The sequence below is a fragment of the Mandrillus leucophaeus genome, unplaced genomic scaffold (assembly GCF_000951045.1).
Source record: "Mandrillus leucophaeus isolate KB7577 unplaced genomic scaffold, Mleu.le_1.0 Scaffold713, whole genome shotgun sequence".
Classification (NCBI taxonomy): domain Eukaryota; kingdom Metazoa; phylum Chordata; class Mammalia; order Primates; family Cercopithecidae; genus Mandrillus; species Mandrillus leucophaeus.
This window is the reverse complement of record NW_012107731.1, coordinates 1,043,783-1,067,350: the sequence shown is the minus strand read 5'-3', so window position 1 is coordinate 1,067,350 and position 23,568 is coordinate 1,043,783. Positions and strand designations below refer to the sequence as shown.

At 41.4% G+C, this 23,568-nt stretch overlaps 1 protein-coding gene and 1 long non-coding RNA gene across 7 annotated transcripts in view; both read right to left on the bottom strand.

The window, feature by feature from the left end:
• Window positions 1–23,568, bottom strand: part of ARHGEF9 (Cdc42 guanine nucleotide exchange factor (GEF) 9) — a 164,449-nt gene that overhangs the window by 28,222 nt on the left and 112,659 nt on the right. For all 6 annotated transcript variants that reach the window (XM_011965038.1, XM_011965034.1, XM_011965037.1 and 3 more), the window contains 3 exons: window positions 19,340–19,572; window positions 15,052–15,181; window positions 6,994–7,125 (listed from right to left, as the gene is read on the bottom strand). In XM_011965038.1, coding sequence (XP_011820428.1) covers window positions 6,994–7,125; window positions 15,052–15,181; window positions 19,340–19,572 — 495 coding nt within the window. The remainder of the gene's footprint in view (window positions 1–6,993; window positions 7,126–15,051; window positions 15,182–19,339; window positions 19,573–23,568) is intronic.
• LOC105528329 lies at window positions 11,263–12,570 on the bottom strand. The gene is made up of 2 exons (XR_001004343.1): window positions 12,319–12,570; window positions 11,263–11,408 (listed from the first exon to the last, which is right to left on the bottom strand). It is a non-coding gene; the product is annotated as an uncharacterized LOC105528329 (long non-coding RNA).

Sequence of the window (23,568 nt, the reverse complement as noted above, 5' to 3'; positions counted from 1 at the left end):
TCTCCAAATTCTAACACCAATTATCAAGGCCCTGACATACTACACACTTGACACTTAGCCACCATGCTGCTCACAGCTTTTAGTTTGCCTGCCCATTAAGGCTGTGCCCAGCACTCTATCTTCTTTGGTCTTGCTTCACTCAGGGTTTGTCCAGAGAAGAGCAGCTGACAAAGCCCCGGAGTTTCCTCTGGTTGTCCTCTGCACATGGCAAGGGGACAAAGTCCTCTTGAACCCTGGTTGCCTGTGGTCCTATTGGAACCAGGCTGCCTACATGCCACTTGTTAATGGTAGTCTGAGTGCCTTCCCAGGGACATGGTGAGCAGGTGCTCAAAACAGATGCTATTTGGATCATCACAACTTTCCTGCCTAATGACGTTTATCATTTCCAATAAAATGCCAGCCTTCCTCCTTTTTCCTTGTGCTCGTCTGAATTGGGAGACATTAAGGGAGCTAGTTCCTCCCCAGGAGGATCCTGGCAATCTGCAGACAGACACTCAGGCTGTGGTCCTAGTCTGTGGCTCCAGCAAGAAGTCTACTCTGTCCCTGATGCTACATAACTGAACAGCTGGAAGCTATTTCAATTTGGCCTCACTGGGTATACCTGGGGTTTAGTAAGACATTGCAGGATATTCTCTACAAATGACAGATGCTGCAATCTGGGGAATGTAACTGTTCAGGATTGTAGCCTGCTTCATTTGTTTGTAAGTAAGGTCCTCCCTGCCCCTTTATAGAGGGGACACTAGTTACTCTTCTCTAGCCTTTTCTCTCCAGATCCTGGGGAAGGTACATGGGGCTTGGACTGGATTAATTTCTCTCACTACTATATTCCAGCATCCTAGAATGCATGCTTAATTACAACAAAATAACAACAACAATAACAGCAACAGTGACCCCTTAAATAGCACATATTATGTACCAGGTACTGTCCTAAATGCTCTGCATTTATTAACTTAAATAATCCTCCAATGTAGGTACTGTTATAACCCCATCTGATGAGGAACTATAGACATAGAGAAGCTAAGAAGCTTTCTCAGGAATAGAATGCTTATACACTGCTGATGGGAATGTAAGTTAGTTCAGCCATGATAGAAAGCAGTTTGGATATTTCTCAAATAACTTAAAAAAGAACTACCTTTTGACCTAGCAATCCCATTACTGGGTATGTACCCAAAGGAATATAAATCATTCTACCACAAAGACACATGCACGCATATGTTCATTGCAGCACGTTTCACAGTAACAAATACATGGAGTCAGTCTAGATGATGATCAATGATAGACTGGATAAAGAAAATGTGGTACATGTACACCATGAAATACCACAAAGCCATCAAAATAAATGAAATCATGCCTTTTGCAACAACATGGATGGAACTGGAGGCCATTATCCTAAGCAAATTAACACAGGAACAGAAAACCAAATACCACATGTTCTCACTTACAAGAGGGAGCTAAATATTGAGTACACAGGGACACAAAGAAGGAAACAACAGACACTGGGGCTTACTTGATGGTGGAAGGTGGGAGGAGGGTGGGAATAAAAAACCGCCTATCGGTACTATGTTCATTACCTGCATGATGAAATCATTTGTGAACCAAAACCCAGCAAGATACAACTTACCCACATAACAAATTTGAATATGCACCCCCTAAAGCTAAAATAAAAATTGGAAGAAAAAACTGAAAATTTTCCAGGAATAAAAGATACTACATGGCAGAGCTTGGCTTTGGGTTCAGGCTGTCCAGCTCTAAAATCTCTGCTTTTGTTTACAATGTGCTATATTGCCTCTAAATAAAAAAGTACTGAACGAATTATTAGTAACACTGCATATATAGTAATAGTATTAATAGCTAACATTCACTAAGTACTTACTATGTGCCAGGCACTACACCTGCATTGTCTCATTTAACCCTCACAACCTCCCTTCCTTGTAGATAAACTGTCATTCCCATTTTGCAAACAAAGGCATAATTATAAGCACAGAAAGTTTGTCCAAGGTCATATAGCTCACGGGAGAAAGGAGATTGCCCTCTAGTCTGGCCCTAGCATCCATGCTCTTAACCCTATACTCCACTGCTCCCCACTACCTCAGGTGGTTCTCTCCCAAAGCCTCTTGAGATGACTTCTATCATCAGCCTGATTTGACATTGAGGACGATAAGGACAAAGTTAAAGAACTGGCCCATGGTTAGAAAAGTTAGTAAGAGACAAAGTAAAGATAAGTACCCAGGAGTTCTGGTTTCAAATCCCCTTCTTCTTTCTGCTTCAGCCCCATCTCTATTGCTATTATTGAATTTATAAGCTGTCCCAAATAGCTCATCCTTCAAGTCTGACCCTTCAGTGCAAGACGAAATTGTCCAAATGCAGAAACTTCCCTGAACAGAAGTCTTCTGCCCAACATCATTACATGCTGCTTAGTTCTGATTCCCTTGAATATGGTGAAAGCAATGAAATAAACAGCATGACACATGGGACAACAGCACGTGTCCAGACTGGCACGATAGGACAGAGGGTGCAGGAAAAGGGGATCTGCTCCTTTCAACAGTAAATACTCAAAGAGGAGAAAATCTCCCCAAAGCATCAAAATAATTTCCCAAATAATTATATCAGGAAGAAAATAATAAAACACATCAAAAACTAAAATAAAAATGTAATGAAACAGAGGAGCAGAGACAGACAGTATAGATAATACGAAAAAAGAGAACAGAGTCTTATTTGGATTTTTTGAAAGAAAAGTTAAAAGAGTGGTGACAGCAAAAATTAAAGAAGGGGTCACATAATTAGAAGTCACTGGTGACTTTCCCACATACTATAATTGCCATTTTAAAGGTACCTTCACATACGCCCACGTGCTCTCTTGCTCTCTTTCTCTCCTTCTCTCTCTCTCTCTCTCTCTCTCTCTCTCTCTCTCTCTCTCTCTCTCTGAAACAAGCTACAAGCTGCATAAGTTGTTTAAGCTGCTCTGAGTGGATTAGTCAATCCCAATTCCCAATGTACAAAACAGGCATAAGTGACTGGGAATTAAGGGAATCTTAAGAGTTGGATGAGAACTTGGTGGTGAGGCCACATGATCATGGAAAGAGATCAGTGTTTCAATGTTTACTATACTATCTTTGGCACATAATAATGTAGCCCATATTTGGGTACATCTCGTGATGAGGACCTCACTACTTTATAAGGCTATTTCTTTGTTGGAGGTTGGGTAAGATGAGATTAATGAGTACTAGGCACTCTATCAGGCATTTTATATGTATTGATTCCATTTAATCTTCATGACAATCCTGTAGAATAGTTATCATCACCGTTTACAATTGATATAATGGAAGTACAAGAAGCATCACTTGCTTGAAATCACATAGTTATCAAGTATTGAAACCAGGATTTGAGCCCAGAATTGTCTGACTACAAACTTTATACTTTTTCTATCACTTTATATGACTTCTGTCTGCAAGGAAACCATGGGAAAATCTGAAATGCAGGAGGATACTCTCTGTCCTGTGCAATCCTCCTGTCAACTAATTAAGTTACTGGCAAAACAGAAACTGAGTTTTATGGGATATGACTCGTTCTTAGAAAGCCAATGATGACCCCTGTGGCCACTGTATCTCTTTCTAAATGTTCACAGGCTGTTTAATAATCAAGTACAGAATTTTGACAAGCTCAATGGTAATATTGACATAAATATTACCAATGTGGAATCTGGAGCCAGCTTATCTGGATTTAATTCCTGGCTCTATCACTCATTAGCTATTTCACCTTGGGAAAATCATATAACTTATCTAGGTCTCACTTTACATATCCTTAACATGGAAATAATAATAGTACCTACCTCATAGGTTTGTTGTGAGGATTAAATTGAGTTAATAAGTGTAAAGTTCTTAGAACAGAATCATAGAAGCACTCAATAAATGCTAGTTCACTAATATTTTATGGTTGATCTCTACTTTCTAGAACATACAATTTTTGCTTTGAAAACTGGTACATTCTCCTATCTATAGTCTTCTCACAGATCTCCTAGAACCCATAATTCTGTCAAGATGACCTACAGCAATTCCACTTGGGACATCTTCAAATTATTTCAGTGCCCTGGGATGTATATTTTTTAAATAACATCATATTTAACTTCTGTTAGACTAGAATCCCTATGAAAGTAGAGCTGGTTGGCACAGAAGAGGGGCTCAATATCTACAGAATGAAAGAATTCAGAACAGTAAAGTACTCTCTTACAACCTCAGATCCTTTGGGCTTCAATTCCCTTTGAATCAAGTTTATGCCTTCTTTTCCTTGATAGAGAAGGAATTTATATTCCTCTGTTATCAGTAAACCATCTGCCTCAAATAGGAGGTTGTCAGACTATCACTTCTTTTTTCTTCTTCATTTGAACATAGCTTTAAAAGTAATTAAAATTAAGCATTTTTAAAAACTAATTTTGACTCATTCTAGGATTCATGAAACTATTTTGTCACCCCTGTTAAATATTATATCATATATAAAATATTATATATTATTTAGCCACTTGCTAGGGGTCTTTGTTTCCTCCTTTTAAAATATGAGACCATCAGAAAGCTTAATGTGGCCATATTTCATTATTTAGCATCCTCACCTCCTTTCTTCCCAGTAAAAAGGATTACTGAACTTTCAGATATCCATTCAAATTGTGTGCTTGAGGTGAGTGAAGTGACAGTCTCACTCACCTTGGCCCAATCCAGACATTCCCTTCCTTTCCTCCATGGATTCTCTTTGTCAAAGGAATTTTCACCTCCAGAAAGCCTAGTTCATTCCTCCCAGCTCTATCTCAAGAAAAGAGTCTTTTGTAGTAATGACAAAGGTCCCTAAACAACCCAGCAGACAAAATACCTTGTCTCTTTGCATACTTTCTTTTGGCCCCATGATCATTTTTTCAAGTTTATCCCTACTTGCTGAATGGAAAGGTTTATTGTAGATAACAAATGGAAATCTTCAAAACAAACATCAGGTAGTTTTAATGGCCTTTGAACAATTAGGCTATAATTGCTCATGTTCTGGTGTCAAGAACACCCAGGTATATGGACTTAGTAGCCTTTATACCCCAGACTCTAGGCTGGCTGTGTCTTGGGAAGAAAGCCTATGGTTCTTGTAAAAACAAGAAAGCTGCCTTCTGTGGGAAGCTATGATTGCTTTGAGGTTTCTCTTGTTTTCACCATCCCTGTTATATGCTTCCCCCACCCTGTCAGCTTGACTGGTTTGAATCCCCAGCCCTGTCTTGACTTCTAGTTTCTTCCTAATCATTGGCTCTCACAATATGTGGCTTAGACTTGGCTCATTACTCCATCTTGGTCTTCCATTGCCCCTTGGGTTCTAAGTTAAGCCCATTGTTTATCTTGTTTCTTCCCCTTTGTTTTTGACTTCTGACTCATTGTTTTATGTTCTGGATCCTGGTCTATCTCTTATAGCCACTGCTTTCTAGAGCCTAGTTTCACACTTTAGTTAAAGTAATCCCAGCCTTGGCTAACAGATGCCAAAATTAATAGGGCCTGGGGGGTACAGAACTATAAAATAAGCCAGGTTCCTATTTGTTTACTGTCTCTATGGCTACTTGTTCTAAGTGTAAACACTTTAGTGGGAAGAATAGGCACATTACTGTTAGTGACATGGCTGATATGCTGAGAATTTCCATGGCCGCCTAAATTAACCCTCAAAAATCCTACCTCCTGATTTTATGAAAGTCCTGAGAAGAGTTGGGAAAGCTAAAAAGAAGCATTAGTGTTTGGCCGAGTTTCAGATTTATAAAAGTTCTCTGTTTGAGGGTCAGCTCCATACTAAGGTAAGTTATTATCCCCATTAACTGACTGGATATTGGTTCCAGAGTGGACATTCAGAGCTTATCACCAAACACTGAGGCAGTCTGAACCTAAGCTCAGTTTTTTTCCCCTCAATCCACTGTCAAAGCAAATGGATAAAGATTCAATACAAGATATGCCACACACATACACACACAGAGGACAGGGGGCTTAAAACAACTGTGTGGTTCATGTTCCAGCCCAGAAAAATATAACACTATTTACCCTGGTATTCTGTGACTCAGCACTCCTCTTCAGAGGCATTCACTACTGGGTGAAGGAGAGGACAAAGGGACTGGATGATGGCAAAAGAGCCAAGGGTAGGATGGTGAATCTGTAACGTCACTCTAAGCATTCTGGTTTCTTCCTCCATTTTTACTTTCCCTGGTCCCCAATTCTTCCCAATCAGTCCCTGGATCCAAAACTGGTCTGAACTCTGCTATGAGTGAGGAAGTAGGGGGAAAAGTATCCCATAAGGAGGAGTGATGCTTAGAATATACGCCACCCTTCCCAGCCTCACCAAGGAGAAGAGTCCAAGAAACCAACATTCACAGTTATCCAGGAGTCAGTGACAAGAGTAAGACCTCTCCTCAAATGGATTACAAAGAAGGAAGAGTGGAGAAGAGCACATTTGGGGGTTGTGGGGAACCAGTGCACCTTGTATAGGAAATAGGTAGAGGCATGGAAAAAATTCCTATATTACAAAGGTACCTACCTGTCAGGGCAACAGTAGGAGGCTCCTTGTTGTTTCCCAGGGCAGGGAGGGGCCACATGGCCAGAGCCATTAGAGTGGAAATGAGGGAAAGGGCTCAGGGAAACTACTATTTACCAACTAAGATAGACATATTTCAATATTTTTAACAAATGGTGCAGACCAGCAGCTCTGGGTAGAAGAAAGTGAGAAGGAGCACCCCAGGGTCATTAGGGCAAAGGGTAAGAAAAATACCAAGACGAAATGTACCAACTTCAGAGTTTTTCACCGCCCACAAGCCAACCCTGCCTGTGACATTCATGCCACATTAGTGCTCCTGATACAGAACTGCTGCAAATCTCCTGTCTGTTTTCCCCCCATCAGTATTTGCCCACTTTGTTGGGAGCCTGGGGATGATGAAGAGGAGGGTCCGGTACCCCATTAGGTACCCATCTCCCTCAGGGAAGAAGGGGGCAGGGTTACCTTCTTGCAGAGGACCATCTGGTGGTCAAACAGGAAGAAGACCCGCTGCTGGTTGCGGCCGTAGGGCTGGTAGATCCAGGCCATCTCCCCAGTGTAGATCAGCTCCGAGCTCCTGTCTAGGATGTCCTCGCCCTGGGAAGGACATGCGATGATGAGAGGCAGCCAGGCAGAAGGATGGCACCATCACCTGCCTGGAGGCACCCAAGGCTGGGCATAGACTGGGACAGTAAGAGGCCAGAAAGGCCCTGGTAGAGACTAGAGACAGAGGGAGAGAGGGACTCCTGGGACTCCTCAAAAAGTTTTACAGCTCTGTGAGCTAGGAAGACCCATTTTCTTATTCACCCCAAGGCCAAATGTGCCCCGCCACCTGGGACTGCTACAGCTTTTCTACGCCAGTTACCCTCTGGTCCTATAAGTTCTCTGTCATATATATGTGTGTGTTTGTGTGCATGTATGGAGAAAGAGAGAGAGAGAGAGGATATATATATATGTATATATATATGATATGTATATATAGTATCATATATATATTACATATATATTACATATTTTATATGTGTATATATATATATATAAAATCTCCATCTCTCTTCTCTATAAATCTCTTTTTCTGTTCCAGTCTCTCAATCCCTGCTGTGGTCTCTGTCTCTTTCTAATACTTAAAGAATAGGCCTTAATCTCACTGCTTCCCACATGAGTAGAAGGAAATGGGAGGACAAGAAGGAAGATGGTAACAGAGGGAGAGAAAAAGAACCCACTCCCCTCTTATAATTGTTTTTCCTTCTCCTCTCAGTTCACCAAAATCTACTGATTGAATAAGAAACTTAACTGCCACATGCTTCCCTGGTCTGTTATCCAGAGAGCCTAGAACTACTTCTCCTCCTTGCTACAAAGAGTCAGACACAAATAGGCACCAAGACACCTGAGTCCTAGCTAATTCAATTCTATAGAGTTTCCAAGTCCTACCCCTTCTTTATGGCAACTCTGATAGGTCAGAAGTATGTTGCGGGTGTGTGTCAGATGTCAAGGTAGACCTGGCCCCTGTCCTCAAGGAGCTTATGTCTTCATGGAGGAGATGAATGTAGGTATGCTCAAAACTCATGAAACACAAGCCAAACCAGCACCGAAGTTGTGGGCACAGGGGTGAGTGTTCCAGGGCCTATGTGAAGATAAGGACAAAGAGCAGTGTCCCAAGACACAGAAGAATTAATATTTCCTGAGCACCTATATGGATCAGACAGTGTGCCAGATATTTTCAATCTATCTTATCTGAGCCTCACGATAGCCCTGGGAAGTAAATATTCTTGCTCCCATTTTACAGTTTGAGGTACAAAAAGATCAAGTGATAAGCCAAAGGTGCCCAACTAGTTAGCTACAGGTCCATGACCCAACTCCAATCTCTGGGGTTCCACAGAGTATGCTCACTCCTTGTACTACATTATACTGTCTTTAGGCCAAAAAGGCATTGGAGAACCCACTCCTTCCTCTCTCTAGGTGTCACTTTTTCCAGACGTAGTATGAGGATGATCTTCATGGTCTTAGTGCTGACACCTTGATGCTAAGATCTCAGCTTTACACCCAAAAGCTTCAAGGCAAGGTTAGAGATAGAGACCTTTATACCTCCCAGAGATAATCAGAGGCAAACACAGATCAGGCAGGGTAGTAGGCCAGAGAGTGGGGCATCTAGAAATGGTGTATTCGAGCATACCATTTTTTCCCCCAGTCTAAAGGATGGGAAGGAAAGGGGGAACTCAGTAGAATTATTTTCTAATAATAGAAACCCGCCCCTACCCCGAAAAAAAAAAAAAAAAGGCTTAGAAATACTGCTTCAACTCTAGGCTCAAGACTTAGCCTCAATATTACCTAGGAACTAGGTAAACACTCCTTCTAGAGGGGCTGACATACTAGCACAGAACCTCTGGAGGCCTGATACTGGGAAAGAAAGCCACCAGGGTTGTGGTCCAACCTGCTCCCCAGCGATTTCCTGCTGGAGGGATGGGAAGCTGAGAGAGGTTCTCGCCCTGATGCAGGCTAGGAAGATGTGCTACAGTCCACTTTGAATATGTATGAAGTCCAATAAAGCCATAAAAGAGAGCCAATGCCATAAGAAGACGGTCAGAATGACTTTTAAATATACCATTTACTAAATGTGGATGATACGACCAGGAGGGCTACCCAGTATTATCTGGTCCATCCACTCCACCAGTCAGGGGCATCTCAACTGTGAATTTCTTTGTTTGTTTTTTGGAGACAGAGTCTCCCTCTGTCACCCAGGCTGGAGTGTAGTGGCATGATCTCGGCTCACTACAAACTCTGCCTCCTGACTTCAAGTGATTCTTGTGTCTCAGCCTCCCAAGTAGCTGGCATTACAGGCGTGCGTGTGCCACCATGCCCAGCTAATTTTTGTATTTTTAGTAGAGATGATGTTTTGCTATGTTGGCCAGGCTGGTCTCAAATTCCTGACCTCAAGCGACCCACCCACCTCAGCCTCCCAAAGTGCTGGGATTACAGATATGAGCCACGGTGCCCAGCCTCAATTACATTTTAATTACTTGCAACACGTAACTCCACCAAGTAGAAAAAAAAAATTAAAATAATACTCCTCTGTGCTCACCAACCAGACTAACCTTGAGCAACACACGTAGTCTCTCTATAACTCAGTTGCTTCATCATTGAAATGGGCATAATAACAGTACCAACTTCATTTGGGTGCTGTGAGGATTATTTAAATTAAAACATATAAAGTGCCTAGAAAGTACACATCACACTATAAGCTCAACATAAGTGATACTTATTATCTTGACTATTACTGTGTACCCCAGTTTCCATACCTATCCTGTCTCCTAGTAATACAGCAATCCAGTAAGTGATGTTTTCTTATTACCCCAAAACCAAGGTCAAAGAAATTGGAAGTAATTTGCCCAAAAGGGCAGAAGCTAGGTCAGAAGCCCTCCAAAACCTATGCTCTTATCCACCAAACCACATTAGAATGATGGCCCCCACCCAATCTCCTCCCACCATCGCCAACCCAAGGGAACAACCAGCTGCCATGGAAGATTTCTAAGGTGAGAATCTCAAAAGACCTGGGCTCTGAGTCCAATGCTGCTACCAACTCACTCTCGAGTTGGAAACTAGCTTAAACTCTCACAATCTGTTTCCTCATCTGTAGAGTGGGAATATTAAAACAGTTCCTATTTGACCCACTTCACATGGCTGTTTAAGAGCATCAAATGAGTTCATGGAAAGGAGACAGTCCTCTCATTGTTTAGAGATCTCACCCTTGCTTCCTCTGCTCCACTTATATAACACATCTCTTTGTCTTGCCCCAAAAAGTACAACTCCTTCCAAAACTCCCCAACTGTGGGCCTTCGGATCTGTTCCCTTCCTCCAGGATTTTGCCCACACTGTTTCCTCTGCTGGGATATGTTTGTCCCCACTAGATGTTCAAGGCCACATCTCATTGATTTCAATATCCTCATTGCCCAACATAGGGTCTGGCATATGAGGGGAAATGCTCAAAACATAAATCTCATAATTTCACATATTTGCTCAAAAACCCTCCAGTGGCCCCCATCTCACTCAAACTAACAAGTCAGTCTTATGAAGACAGAATCTGACCTCCAGTCACCTCCCTAACTTCTTTGCTCCCACTCTCTCGCTCACTTACTCTACTCTGGGCACACTGGCTTCCGCGTTGCTCCTTTAGCACACACTCCCATATTTCAGGGTCTTTGTGTTTGTTTTCACCTCTGTCTGGAATTCTATGCCCCAAGAAAGCCACATGGTTTGCTCCTTCCTCTCCTTCAGGTCTGTTCTTAACTGTTGCTTCCTCAGCTAGTACCCCCATTACTCCCTAACCTGCTATCCTACTTTATTTTTCTTCAGAGGCCCATCTACCTGATGATATGTTTGTTGCCTCTTTTCCCTATTGGAATATAAATCAATGAGAGTGGAAACTTTGTCGTGTTCACTGATGTATGTGCAGAACATAGAATAAGGTCCGACACAGAGTACTTGATATTTAAGTACTCAATAAATACTGTTTGACAACTAAACCAATAGGTGTGGAATGAACAGTGGCCAGAAAAAACTACCCAAAGCTTTCTTGCCAGCTTATCTACCTTTCTTCCTTGGGGTCAGAGCCTGAGAGAAGAGGCCTCTAATTCCAATTCACCCCATTCTGCCTGATTTCACCCCATTCTAATTATAGGCCAGTTGATGTGGGGTTGTAATCTGAGCAGATCCAGGGAAAGGATAAGGGGAATACCATACTTTTTAACTAGTTTATTTTCAATGCTGCCTACTGACAGGAAGGAAGAGGAATAACAAATCCATCCAGCCCTACATTTGATCTTCTGGTCCCAGGAGTATGCCTCATCAAGCCACTTTAGCTTTTAAGTAGATGCTTTTGCTGCCTTCATCATGTTGGGTTTTCTTGTTTCCTCCAACTCTTTGGATTCAATCATCAAATAGTAAACTGGAACAGGTCTTTGGGTATTATACAACCAGGCTGGGAGGAGAGGGATGCCACAAAGAGGAAATCACAACCACACATAATCAAGCTCCCAAACATGAGCTACAATCTTAAGTTTCTGCTACAAATCTCCAGAAAAAAAAAAAAAAAAGATTAAAAAGAAGCTATCCAGGATATGTTACCTTTCCCTTGTTTTCAAGTGGATTAAATGAGTGTGCAAGGTGGCAAAGTGAGAGCTCAACCAAACCTCAGTGTCACAGAAATTAGAAATAGGAATTTCCCAGAAACTGTAGTCCCTGGGAACAGATTATTCTCCCTGCTGTTCCCACATACTGCTCTAATGTATTGATTAGTAGAGAGATGACTGACACTTTTATTCATCCATTTGATTTTCAGGAGTCTTCGGGGGTGGGGTAAAAGGAGAGGGACTTCAGGAACTCTAGTCCCTACAGAATGGTAGAGGGCAGGGATAATAACCAGAGTTGGGCAAAGAGACCAAGAATGTTCATGGAATAAGCTAAGAGAAGGGTCAGGCCTTGATATAATGCAAGGCTTCCTGCTCTGTAGCCAGACACTCTGATTTATTGAGCAGACACTAATTGCCTGCATGCTACCCTCCAAATTCCTCTTCAAGGGAGATTAAGCTCTGAAGGTTTCCCCTATGACTCCTCTTTTTCATTTGACAAATGAAGCTGAAATCATCATGTGGATGCTTTAGACAGCCACTCTGTTTGTTCAAACATCTGGGAGGCAAGGGGGTGGCAGAGACAGCAAAATATGGCGTCTTGTTCTTGATTTGCATGGTCCGTTCACAGCAGTCCTCAGCAATCTGGCAGAATATCTCTCCCTGCCTAGACAACTTCTTGGGCAGGTGGAATGCACAAATAACCTATACCAGGGAATCTGAAATTGAGCCACCAATCCTAATAATCATCAAGCCATGGAGTATCCATGTCTCACTGCTTTCTTGGGGAGACTCCCCAGCCCTCACCCACCACCTGACTGGGATTTGGATGACCTCCCCAAGGTTGTCTCACTGTCTTATTTAAATATAGACTCTTTACTACATACAAAAAGCAAGTCATTGCAGTATCACAAAGAACAGCAATTGGGCTGTGAGAGGCAGAAGGTTGAAGGAATAAGTGGTACATTACTGAAAACAACGCACAAGGAATCAGGAGACTAGATTCAAGTTCCAGCTTTGTCACTGACTTGCTGTGTGGCCTTGGTAGGAAATAAGCCTCTCTCTGCCTGTCTGTCTTCCACCATCACTGCAAGGTGTTTGAGAGTAAGTGTGTGAGAGTATGTGTGTATGTGCATATGTGCGTGTGTATACACACAAGAATCATCAGGGTTGTAGGGGGAGTCCTCAAGAGCCTTTGTGATTCTGACATTCTAGACGTCTTTAACACAGGTATGGTGAATATGACAGAAACTTTAGGCTTGGCCTCTGAAATGTTCTACAGTGGCCTCAGTCTGACAAGAAGACCATGAAGAATTTTTCTTCCTACAAATTGCTATAGGCTGAATGTTTGTATCCCCATAAAATTCACATGTTGAAACATAATCTCTACTGTGACGGCATTTGGGAGTGAGGCCTTGGGGGATGATGCTCATGAGAATGAGGCTGTCATGAATTAAATGGGAACAGCATTCATAAAAGAGACCCCAAAGAGTTCTCTCATCTCTTCTGCCATGTGAGGTTACAATGAGAAGACAACAGTCTATGAAGAGGGCTCTCACCAGGCACTGAATCTATTGGTTTCTTGATCTTAGACTTCCCAGCTTCCACAACTATGAGAAATAAATGTCTGTTGTTCATAAGCCACCCAGTCTATGGTATTTTGTTATAGCAGCCTGAATGAAGTAAGATGTCAATTTAGATAAAGAAAGGCTTCACCAAGCAGGAGCGTACAAGGGATGTGTGGGCTTACATGAGATTAGAGTACCAATCAATCAGGCTAACAAAGGAGGCAGAAACTGTTAGAACCGTGTTTTTGTAGCCCCATCCAGACAAACATGCAGGAAATTCCTTCGGAGGTGCTGAGTCTTTAAATCATACCCCAATGTTATTGAGCTTGGTGCTACTGAAGCTCCCTGGGTAGGCCAGGGAATTTCATGCTATTTTTGGTTCCCCATGGCTCCTGCTCCAAGGACTGATGCCCCAGAGCATACAGGGGAATTAGAAGGTCTTCTAGGCATTGGGAAGTTGGGGAGATGCTCCAGGGAATAGGAAGACAACCGCTGCTGGGCACCTTCTCTTATAAAAAACCCTGCCAACGAGAGAGAATAAGGCCAGCTAATCCACCTTAATTTTAGTGTTTTAGAGTTGATGGGCTTGCTAGAAGTCATTTGGTCCAGCTCTCTGCCTCTAATCAGGCAAATGGCCAAAGCAAGGCCAACACAAGGAAAAAAGGACCCACAATTTTCTAGTAAGTCTGGCCCAGTGCTGGCTTCTGCTTAAGAGAACGAGGATCTCTTCATCTAGACAAATTCCTTTCTCTGAAAATCAAAGTGCTGTTCTACTTATATGGGAACATTATCCTTCAAATATAACCCTAAAGGATGTCAACTGATCAGAACTGTGGTCTTTTTCAGCAGTCTACATTAAGGTAGGACAGAGGTAGCAGAATAAAAGGAAGATGACTTTTTTCTGGGCCTTGGTTAAGTAGCTGTTTGTGAGGATGATGCTTGGTTCCCTTGGAATGGGCTAAAATACTTTAAGTATTAAGAGAGATACTACCTCTTAATCACTGAAAATGACACTTGAGTTGAGATCAGGGGAATTGGGAGCAGACCCTACCTCTATATTGGGACCACAAGGCTTAAGATTGCTAATCCCTCCCTAGTAGCACGTCCAGCCTCTCCCATCTTGGTTATTTTAGCCAGCAGACTATCAGATTGCACAACCTGGGTCTGCAAGACATATGCGAAATGTCATTACTCCTGGTTCTTTTGGTGGGCATCTAGGAAGGAAAGGTCTTTCAGAATTCAGAGAAGTCATGGCTGTCTGCAATGAACTGGAAGGCTCTCAGGTATTATTTTAAAAACAGATGATAAAACTGTGGATTTGGCAGGGATGATGGTTGTGGCCTAGAGTGTACAGGCCTAATAGAGAGACCTAATAGATGTGTCAGGGTGAGGTGATATAACTGATTAAAAAAAAAAAAAAAAAGTATGTTGGCTATCCTGCATGGTTGGGAACAGGAGAACCAACCTTGTATTCTATGTCTGAAAGTAAATTAGTATATACTACTTCTTATCTAAGTGTGAATCTGTTGGTCATAAATCCAGAAAGAGCTTTGAAAGGCTACTGAGTCAACCCAATTGTTCCCTGGCAATACCTAAAGAAATGAACCTTTCATTTCTCAATGAGGTATCATCACAAAAATTTCTCCAATCTTCTTAGAAAGTTATTCAAGTATCCAACACTTCTCGCTAGCAGGAAATTTTACCTTGAGTCTAATCTAAATCCTTCCTGGTGCTCTTCAAATCTAATTTCTCTTCACCTATCCTTAGGTAAGATGGGAAGCTTTTGCCAAGCTATTCAGATTCCCCAATACCCTGGTTGGTAAGTTTCCTACCTCCCAGTCTAGGACAGAAGCCTGCCACTGAGCAATCTTGTCAATATTCTCTAAACGTCGCTTGCGTTCGTTGATCTGCTGAGTCACATTTCTCATGACAGCCAAAGCAGCTGCCACATACCTGTAGTCACTGTGAAAACAAAAGAGTGCAAGTTGAACAAACCAATGTGCCAGAGAACCAATGTGCTAGGTGCCAATCTTAACATCCACTCTCCTCTACCTCCTTAGTAACAGAGTCCTGATTTTCAAATGGGAACCCACACCACCTAAAGACTATATTTCCTATCTTTTGCTTCAGCAAAAATGACTATGCATCTAAGTTTTGTACACTGATATGTAAATAGAAGTGTTGGGTAGTATAAGAATTAAAGAAAGAGGAGAGAAACATGAAGGATGGCTTTTCAGTCAACAGGGAGAGGTTAATTTAAATAAACCTGATAGGAACAGCTGGCCAAGTTAGGTCAGAGCCACACTTTCTTACAGACTAAGAGTTTTTAAGGATTCAGGGTGGGAGAGTTTATCAGAGGCATAGACTGTTTCTGTGCCTCTTTGTTGTGCTTTTCTGGGAGAGAGAGTTGTGTGTCTATTCCCATACATCTTTTTGCAGCTGCAGGCATATCCCCTGAGTCTGCTTTTATCTTCTCTATCTTAGTGCACCTGAAGGAAAAAGAATGTGCTTATTAATGGCCACTGTTTTACTGGGGCCCATTGTATGAGGGTGAAGTTTGGCAGTTACCCAAGAGACTTTCCCCTGACCTCCTTCTGTGCCTGAGCTCTCTTACTGTCTGCTCTTTCTGGCTGCTTGTAGTTAGAAAAGAAGTGATTTCTTGAAATGCATGAGCCTAGAAAGGGAGCTGGAACTTAAAGTGGTGGTGCTTGTCCAAGATGATGGTGCTCCTGCTCTACCAGGTAGGCCTTCTGAGAAATCACCTTTAAGGAAGTGAGCAAACCCTTCTTTAGCCTTTACTCAATCCTGATGCTTGGAATGTTGATGTGATGGCCGAACCTCCAGTAGCCATCTTGGACCATAAGGACAAGGTCAATACCCTAGGCATAGGATAGCAGACAGCTGTAGGGTGCTCATGTTTCTGATAGCTGTAGGGTGCTCATGACCATGGGGCCGCCATACCAGTCATAAACTTCAGAATACATACTTCTTTTACATGAGAGACAAATGGGCCGCTATTTTTTTGCATCACTTTTTTTGTGTCCTATCTGATACAGCCAGCCAAGGACCAAAAAGGGAGCCTCACACATGACGCAGTATAGACCACCTTACCATCTCTTCCATCATCTATTTCTATGGAGCTTCTGCCCAAAATCACTGTGAAATATCATCCTCACGTTTGCTTTTGCACAATATAGAAACAGAATGTAGTACAGTGGGTAAGAACACAAAGTCTGAAGCCAGACTTTGTGGGATCAAATGTCAGTTTTTCTCACTGACTAGCAGTGTGGCCTTTGGCAAGTCTCACTCCCTCTCTCATTGACTCAATTTCCTCATCTGTAAAATGGGGAAAAGTATAGTTTACTGAAGGTTTCATAAATTAAATACAATCATCCATGTAAACTATTTTACTCTTGGCATATAACAAATGTTAATAGTATTACTATTACAAATCAAACATTTCTGTAGTAGAGACATCACATGGGATGCCTCTTAAAAGCCCCAGTCTCAGAAGTATAATCCTTGGCCTCACATCCTGGGACCCTGGATAGCAGACATGTTGAGAGTTACATATCCTGTCCAGGTTTTTTTCTGCTGTTCTTTTCTGATTTCCAATTGAATGGTTCTTGAGAAAGGCAGGTTGATAGGGAGATCTCAGCCATTCAGTGGGGGCTAAAATAAACTGAGAAGACAAGAGGATGCATTACAGTTCAGTGTTAACACCTTTCCTTAGAGAAACTGAAAATGCCTTGTGGTCACTAGTCTGCTCAATCTCTCAGTACCATTTTTTTTTTAAAGGAAATAGAAAAAAAAAAGATGTGCAACAACTGCACATCTTTGCACAACTGCACAACTGCACACCCACAACATTGAATAGTGGGTTGATGGACCAAAGAAAGGCCGAGGAAAAGGACTTCTAATTGCCAGGAAGATCCTATGTAGTACCTCCTCTTAACTTGCATCCTTCACTCCAATCTGTGCTCTGCACACCTGTCAGAGCCATAGCTCTCAAACAATGTTACAGTATCACCTCCAGTGAAAGGCTTTTCACTATACTTCCTAACCAGTCTATTCTGTCTCAAGACAAATATGTTAGAGAAGTCTTTATTCTGAGCCTCAATGAATGTTAGCTATTATCAGTTTTTCTTCTGGATCCCACTGCTGACCCATATTGAGCTTATGGCCAACTAACACTTCCTAAGTCTCTTCAAAACAAACTCTCTCAGCCTGTCCTTGAGCTATTTATTTCTTATCTTAGACGCAATGGTAACACTCTACATCTTTTTCTGTTACATTTCATTCTTTTACAGTTAGTTGCTCCAACATATGAGGATCTTTTGGGCTATGTGACATCACCAAAGTTTCTCCTTGGCAAGATGTCTGAGCCTGACACTTAGAAGGAGGTAGAGTGGTGACAGAAGGGAAGACTGCAGCACAGAAGCTGCTAACATAATTAAGTGCTCCTATTCTTTGGATCCATTTTCTGCCCCTGTACCTTTCCTTTCTCTGATTTGAGGAGATAAGTGCTCTAAGCCACTTTCTGGGAAGTAAAGCACAGAGCTGTACTGTCCAATATGGTAGCTACTAGCCATATTTAATTAAAATTAAGTAAAATTTAAAATTTAGTTCTCAGTTGCAGTAGCTATGTTTCTTAGTACTCAATAGTCACATGTGATCGGTAACTACTATACTGAATAACACAAATATAGACTATTTGCATTGTTGCAGAAAGTTCTACTGGGCAGTCCTGGCATGAGAACGTTCATTTCCTCTACGCCAAGACTACCCGGCCATGGATTCCTCACTGTCAGTGTCCCATACTGCCTATTTTTGCCATTTTTAGCTGGCTGCCTTTCTCAAAATGGCTAGAGGGGGAATGTGCCCATCTCTAACCTGTCCTACTAGTTTTAGCAGTCGGCGGGAGAAGAAAGGAATGGCTGTGGTTCAGCCAAACCCTGGTCAAAGCCCTCAGATGAGGTCTGGGCCCAGCCTCTTACTGGGGAGAGTAACAGAATAAAGATTTTCTACTTCCAGACATGTCAGCTAGCCTCCCTCTTACATGCAGTCTTCATTCTCATCAACTTAAGGAAGGTAGGGTAGGGAATATATGTCAATCATCTGTAAGCAAAGTCAGTATTCTTCTCTATTTATCATTTGTCATCTAATCTTCTCCCTCAGAGGCCTTCAGTCCAACCTATCTGAACACCTATCTTACTAAGCTTCCAAGTTGGCATCAGCTTTTAATTGCCTTCAAATCCAAGCTACTCTTGACATGCATGGCAGGAGCCATCATCTTAATATAGATTCCTGAGACCTGCCAAAAGGGGTTGTCCATGTCGTGGGAGTTGTGCTGGGCCCAACAGGTCACTCTGAGAAAGGGCAGGAATTGATGTAGCCTGACACTGCCTGAGCGACTCTACTGTCACTCTGGAGCGCAAGACGGGGGAGGAGAGGGAATCAGGAACCTAGATGTCAAGAGGACTTCGAAGCAGGAGTTCCAGTCACAAGGTGAAAGTGCACAGAAATGGCAAATCCAAATTGAATGTCCTATCTTTTTGGTGCACACCAAACCCCCCAAAAGCTCTGATGTTGTTTTGACCTAAGAAACTAACATAGCTTTGAGTTATGCTTAAAAACTTTTTTCTGGAACTTTTAAGATGAATTATGCCATATATAATTTACCCAGTGAATATTATCAGTCCACAAGTATGATTTAGCTCCATTGCTTGGTCTCTTTGGGGCTAACTTTCAGACCCAGATTCATTAGGCCTTGGGTGTGGGCCAGTTGGTTTGGTTTACATATTTGGGTTCATTTTTGAGTTGATGTTGCTTCTCTAACAAATCATATCTTATATGCTTTAGTGGTGCTGGAGCCCTAGGCAGATTTCAGATTTTAACCCAAATATAGTGGCCCTGGACCCTCCTTTTGTGTGAGTAACAAAGCCAGTGATAGCTCTGCCTTCTGTACCCTGTTGGCTATGAGGCAATCAAGAATGTATCATCCTATTTTGTAGATAAGTTAATAGAAACTCAGAAAGGGCAAAAGGATATGTATTCTCAATGAGAACCAACAGATAGAGGAAGTTCCCTCATTCACTCCTGACTCCCTCAATCCCTTACCTGTGGTCTTGGGCAGTATACTTTAGGAGCTCAGCCAACTGTAAGGGATACTTGCAGATCTTCTGCACTGGAGTCAAAAGGAAACCATCGATAGCAATGTCAATCATCTGCTGCAAGAGGCGACAGGCCTCAAAGAAGTGCTGGTAGCGGCTGTCTTTCATCAGTTTGGAGAGCTCCATGCAAGCATCCAGGTGGTTGTTACAATACTCAGAGTATATCCAGAATCCATCTTGCTGTGGGAAAAGAAAAAACAGAAAAGAAAAGGCTACAGAGGACCCCAAAATAAGTCTTCAAGTAATGGAAAGAGAGATCATATTCTTAGGCAGAAATATTAAAATGATAATGAAGTCAATTATTCTTAAATTGATTCATAATTTAATAATACAATAGCAAAACAAATTATTTAGTAACAAGACAAACTGACTGTAAAATTCTTATAAAAAAATGAGTAAATAGCAACAGTAGGGACATTCTGTAAAAGAAGGGTAACGAGGGAACACCGGTCCTAACAAGAGTAAAACACAGCATGGCAATAAAACTCTGGGACTGGATCACAAAAAGTAAGAGATCAGTGACTCTACTTCTGGCAATGACAGACTAAGTTGTTGCAGACAAACCCTGCCACTGAGAATAGCTGGAAAAGCTAAAAATAAATAAATATCTGTATGAAGGAATCACATAATCCAGACCCTGATATTATCTCCTTAAAATGTCCCTAAAGAAACACAATGTGATGAAGTGTTTAGAGGTAAGGAATCTAAGATGTATGCAAGTTAAACACTAATGGCTGAGAAAAAAATGTATGAGTGTGTGTATATGTATATATGGACATATAAATATGTATATAAAGAAAGGGGAAGAGGAGAGAGTCAGGAGAGAGGGAAAACACACTCAAATGGTAAGACAAAATGGTGAAATGTTAACAACAGGGGAATCTGGGTATGTTTTGTATGGTTATTATTTTTCAACCTTTCCATAAGTTTGAAATTAATTCCAAGTAAAGTTTTAAAAAAACTCTATAATTTTTATTATACATTGACAAGTACTTAATAAAAGATAACCCGATGTATTAGAATAGAAAATGTTTATAAAACCCAAGAGAAACAACAGGCAATAGAAACTGATCAACAAAAAAATCAAGATGGAGTTATTATATTAGGGTTGAAAAACAAGCAAAATAGCACATAAAAAGAATAATATACCATGATCAGGAGAGACTTATCCCAATCCAATTCACCACATTAACAGATTAAAGGAGAAAAATTACATGATTGTTTCAATAATGCAGAATAAGCATTTGAGAAAATAAATTTATGACAAAGACATCAGCAAACTAGAAATAGAAAGAAACTACCACAATGTAATAAAGGGCACCTATGAAAAATGTTAAGCTAATTACTTGGTAAAATACTGAATGCTTGCCCCTAAGATCAGAATAAGACAAAAATGCCTGGTCTTACCATTTCTAGTTAACACTGTACTGTATGTCCTGACCAGAGAAATAAGAAATAAAAAAAGGAAATAGAATATAGACTGAAAAAAGAAGAAATAAAATGGTCTTTTTTTCAGAGACGACATAATTGTATATGCATAAAGTCCTAAGAAAGCTACAAAAAAGTACTGGAACCAATTAGTGAATTTGGTAATGTGTCAGGACACAAAGTCAGTGTACAAGAATCAACCGTATTCCTGTGTAATAGCAACAGACTATAGGAAACTGACGTTTTAAAATACCTTTACACCAGCAGCTGAAAAAATGTTAAATACTTAGAAATCAACTTTTAGGAGAGGATGTCAGTAAGATGACAGAATAGGAAATATCAGCCTTCCTTTCTTCAGCAAACAACAATTTGGTAGCTATCCATGAACAAAAAATAATTCTGGAAGAGCTTAGGGGTCCACTTAAGAAGCCACAGCAATATAGTGAAAGAAAAAGTCAGAAAACAAATACACAAAAGTAGTAGGAAAAATAGTTTCATTTTGCCTGCATCACCCCATCCCCATAGCTGGCACTGCTCATTATGGAAGGGAAACTCCTTGGATCTTGCGTCCTACATACAGGGAGAAGGAGACAGGAGTATACAACAAGGTTCCCCAGCTTTATGGGACACTGCCCAAATTAACAGCTTCAGTTTTATCCCACCCAGATCTCTGAGAAGACAGATATAGCCTAGATATCTGGAGACAGCAGAGAGCAAAGAATAGGGATTAGTTATATCAGTATCAGCAAAGTAGCAGGAGTCGCAGTGATCTGCCGTGGCCTGCTCGACACAGAGCCCCAGTAGGCCTCTCTGTCAAGGACCTCAACAGCCCTCATAGCCACTGTGTACCTCCTGTAGATTTTACCTCTCAAGATCCTTCAGTGTTCAGTCACAGACCCCAGAGGCTTTTTCAGCTTTTACTGCTAAGAAAACCAACTGCTAGTATAGTAACAACAGACCCCCTGCAGCTTATACTGCTAAGGGTCCATGGGTTGTTTTTTTTTTCCTTCTCAGTTTTAGGAGAAAACAAACAAACAGCCAACAACAACAAAAAAAACCCGTGCTGGGCCATGTCCCTTCTTCTTACTTCCTGGAGCCACCCAGAGCTGCCCAACTGCTACTGTGGTTACTATAGCCCAGTGTGAAGGGGTGATGCAGGCCAACAGCTTTCACATTCTCCAGATCCCTGATCCACCAGAGCTTTCCCTCTCCCATGTCCAGAGCTGCCTGAGCTACTCCTACCACAGGTGCCTTGGCCAAAGGACCCAGCACAGGAGCCTTTGCATTCTCTAGGTACTTAAGCCATTACTAGGCCAGAGCATCCAAGGAGACAGTAGTAAGTACTGCCTCCTTGGATGCTCTGGCCCAGTGACCCAGCACAGCTACCATGCATGTACCTGCAAACAGCCCTTGGATGCTCTGGCCCAGTGACCCAACACAGCTACCATGCACGCACCTGCAAACAGTCCTAGGGTCCCAAACTAGGGGTTCCAGTCTCACTACCACGTGTTACCAAAGCTGACCTACACAGATAGGCTATCACACAAATTCTTCTAAAGCACACATGGAATACTGTCCAGAATAGATCACATGTTATACCACAAAATAAGTCTTATCGAATTTAAGAAGATAGACATCATATCAAGTATCTTTTCTGGCCGTGATGATATAAAACTACAAGTCAGTAACAGGAAGAAAACTAGAACATTCTTAATCAGTAGAAAATAAACAACATATCCCTGAATAACAAATGGGTCAAAGAAAAAATCAAAAGGGAAATTTAAAAATATCTTGAGACAAATGAAATTGAAAACACAACATACTAAAACCTTTGGGATGCAGCAAAAAAAGTTCTAAGAGGGACGTTGATAGCATTAAAAAAATCTGATATAAACTATCTGATATTACACCTCAAGAAGAAGAACAAAGTAGACTCAAAGACAGCAGAAGGAAAAAAAATAAAAGATCAAAGCAGATATAAATCAGAGAACAGAAGAACTTAGGGAAAAATATCAACAAAACTAACTTGGCTTTTAGAGAAAATGAGCATATAGGTAAATAAAATTAGAAATGAACATGAAGATATTACAAAAGATGTCTCAGAGATGAAAAGGATTACAAGGGACTATTATGAACAATTATATGACAACAACTTGGAAATACCAGAGGAAATGAATATATTCCTAGAAATATAAAACCTACTAAGATTGAATCAAGAAGAAATAGAGAGCCTGAACATTAACAAATAAAGAGATTGAAGTAGAAATTTAAAATCTCCCAACAACAAAAAATCTCAGGACCAGATGGCTTCACAACTGAATTCTACCAAATACTCAGATAAGAATAGTAGCAATCCCTCTTGAACTCTTCAAATACATACATATATACATACATACATACATACATACATACATATGTACATACATAAAAGAACTAAATGTTCTCAAATGATTCTAAAGTCAGACAAAAACACAAAAAAAGGGCCGGGTGCGGTGGCTCATGCCTATAATCCCAGCACTTTGGGAAGCCGAGGCAGGCAGATCACGAGGTCAGGAGATCAAGACCATCCTGGCTAACATGGTGAAACTCCGTCTCTACTAAAAATACAAAAAAATTAGCCAGGCGTGGTGGTGGGCGCCTGCAGTCCCAGGTACTCGGGAGGCTGAGGCAGGAGAATGGTGTGAACCCAGGAGGCAGAGCTTGCAGTGAGCCGAGATCGCATCACTGCACTCCAGCCTGGGCAACAGA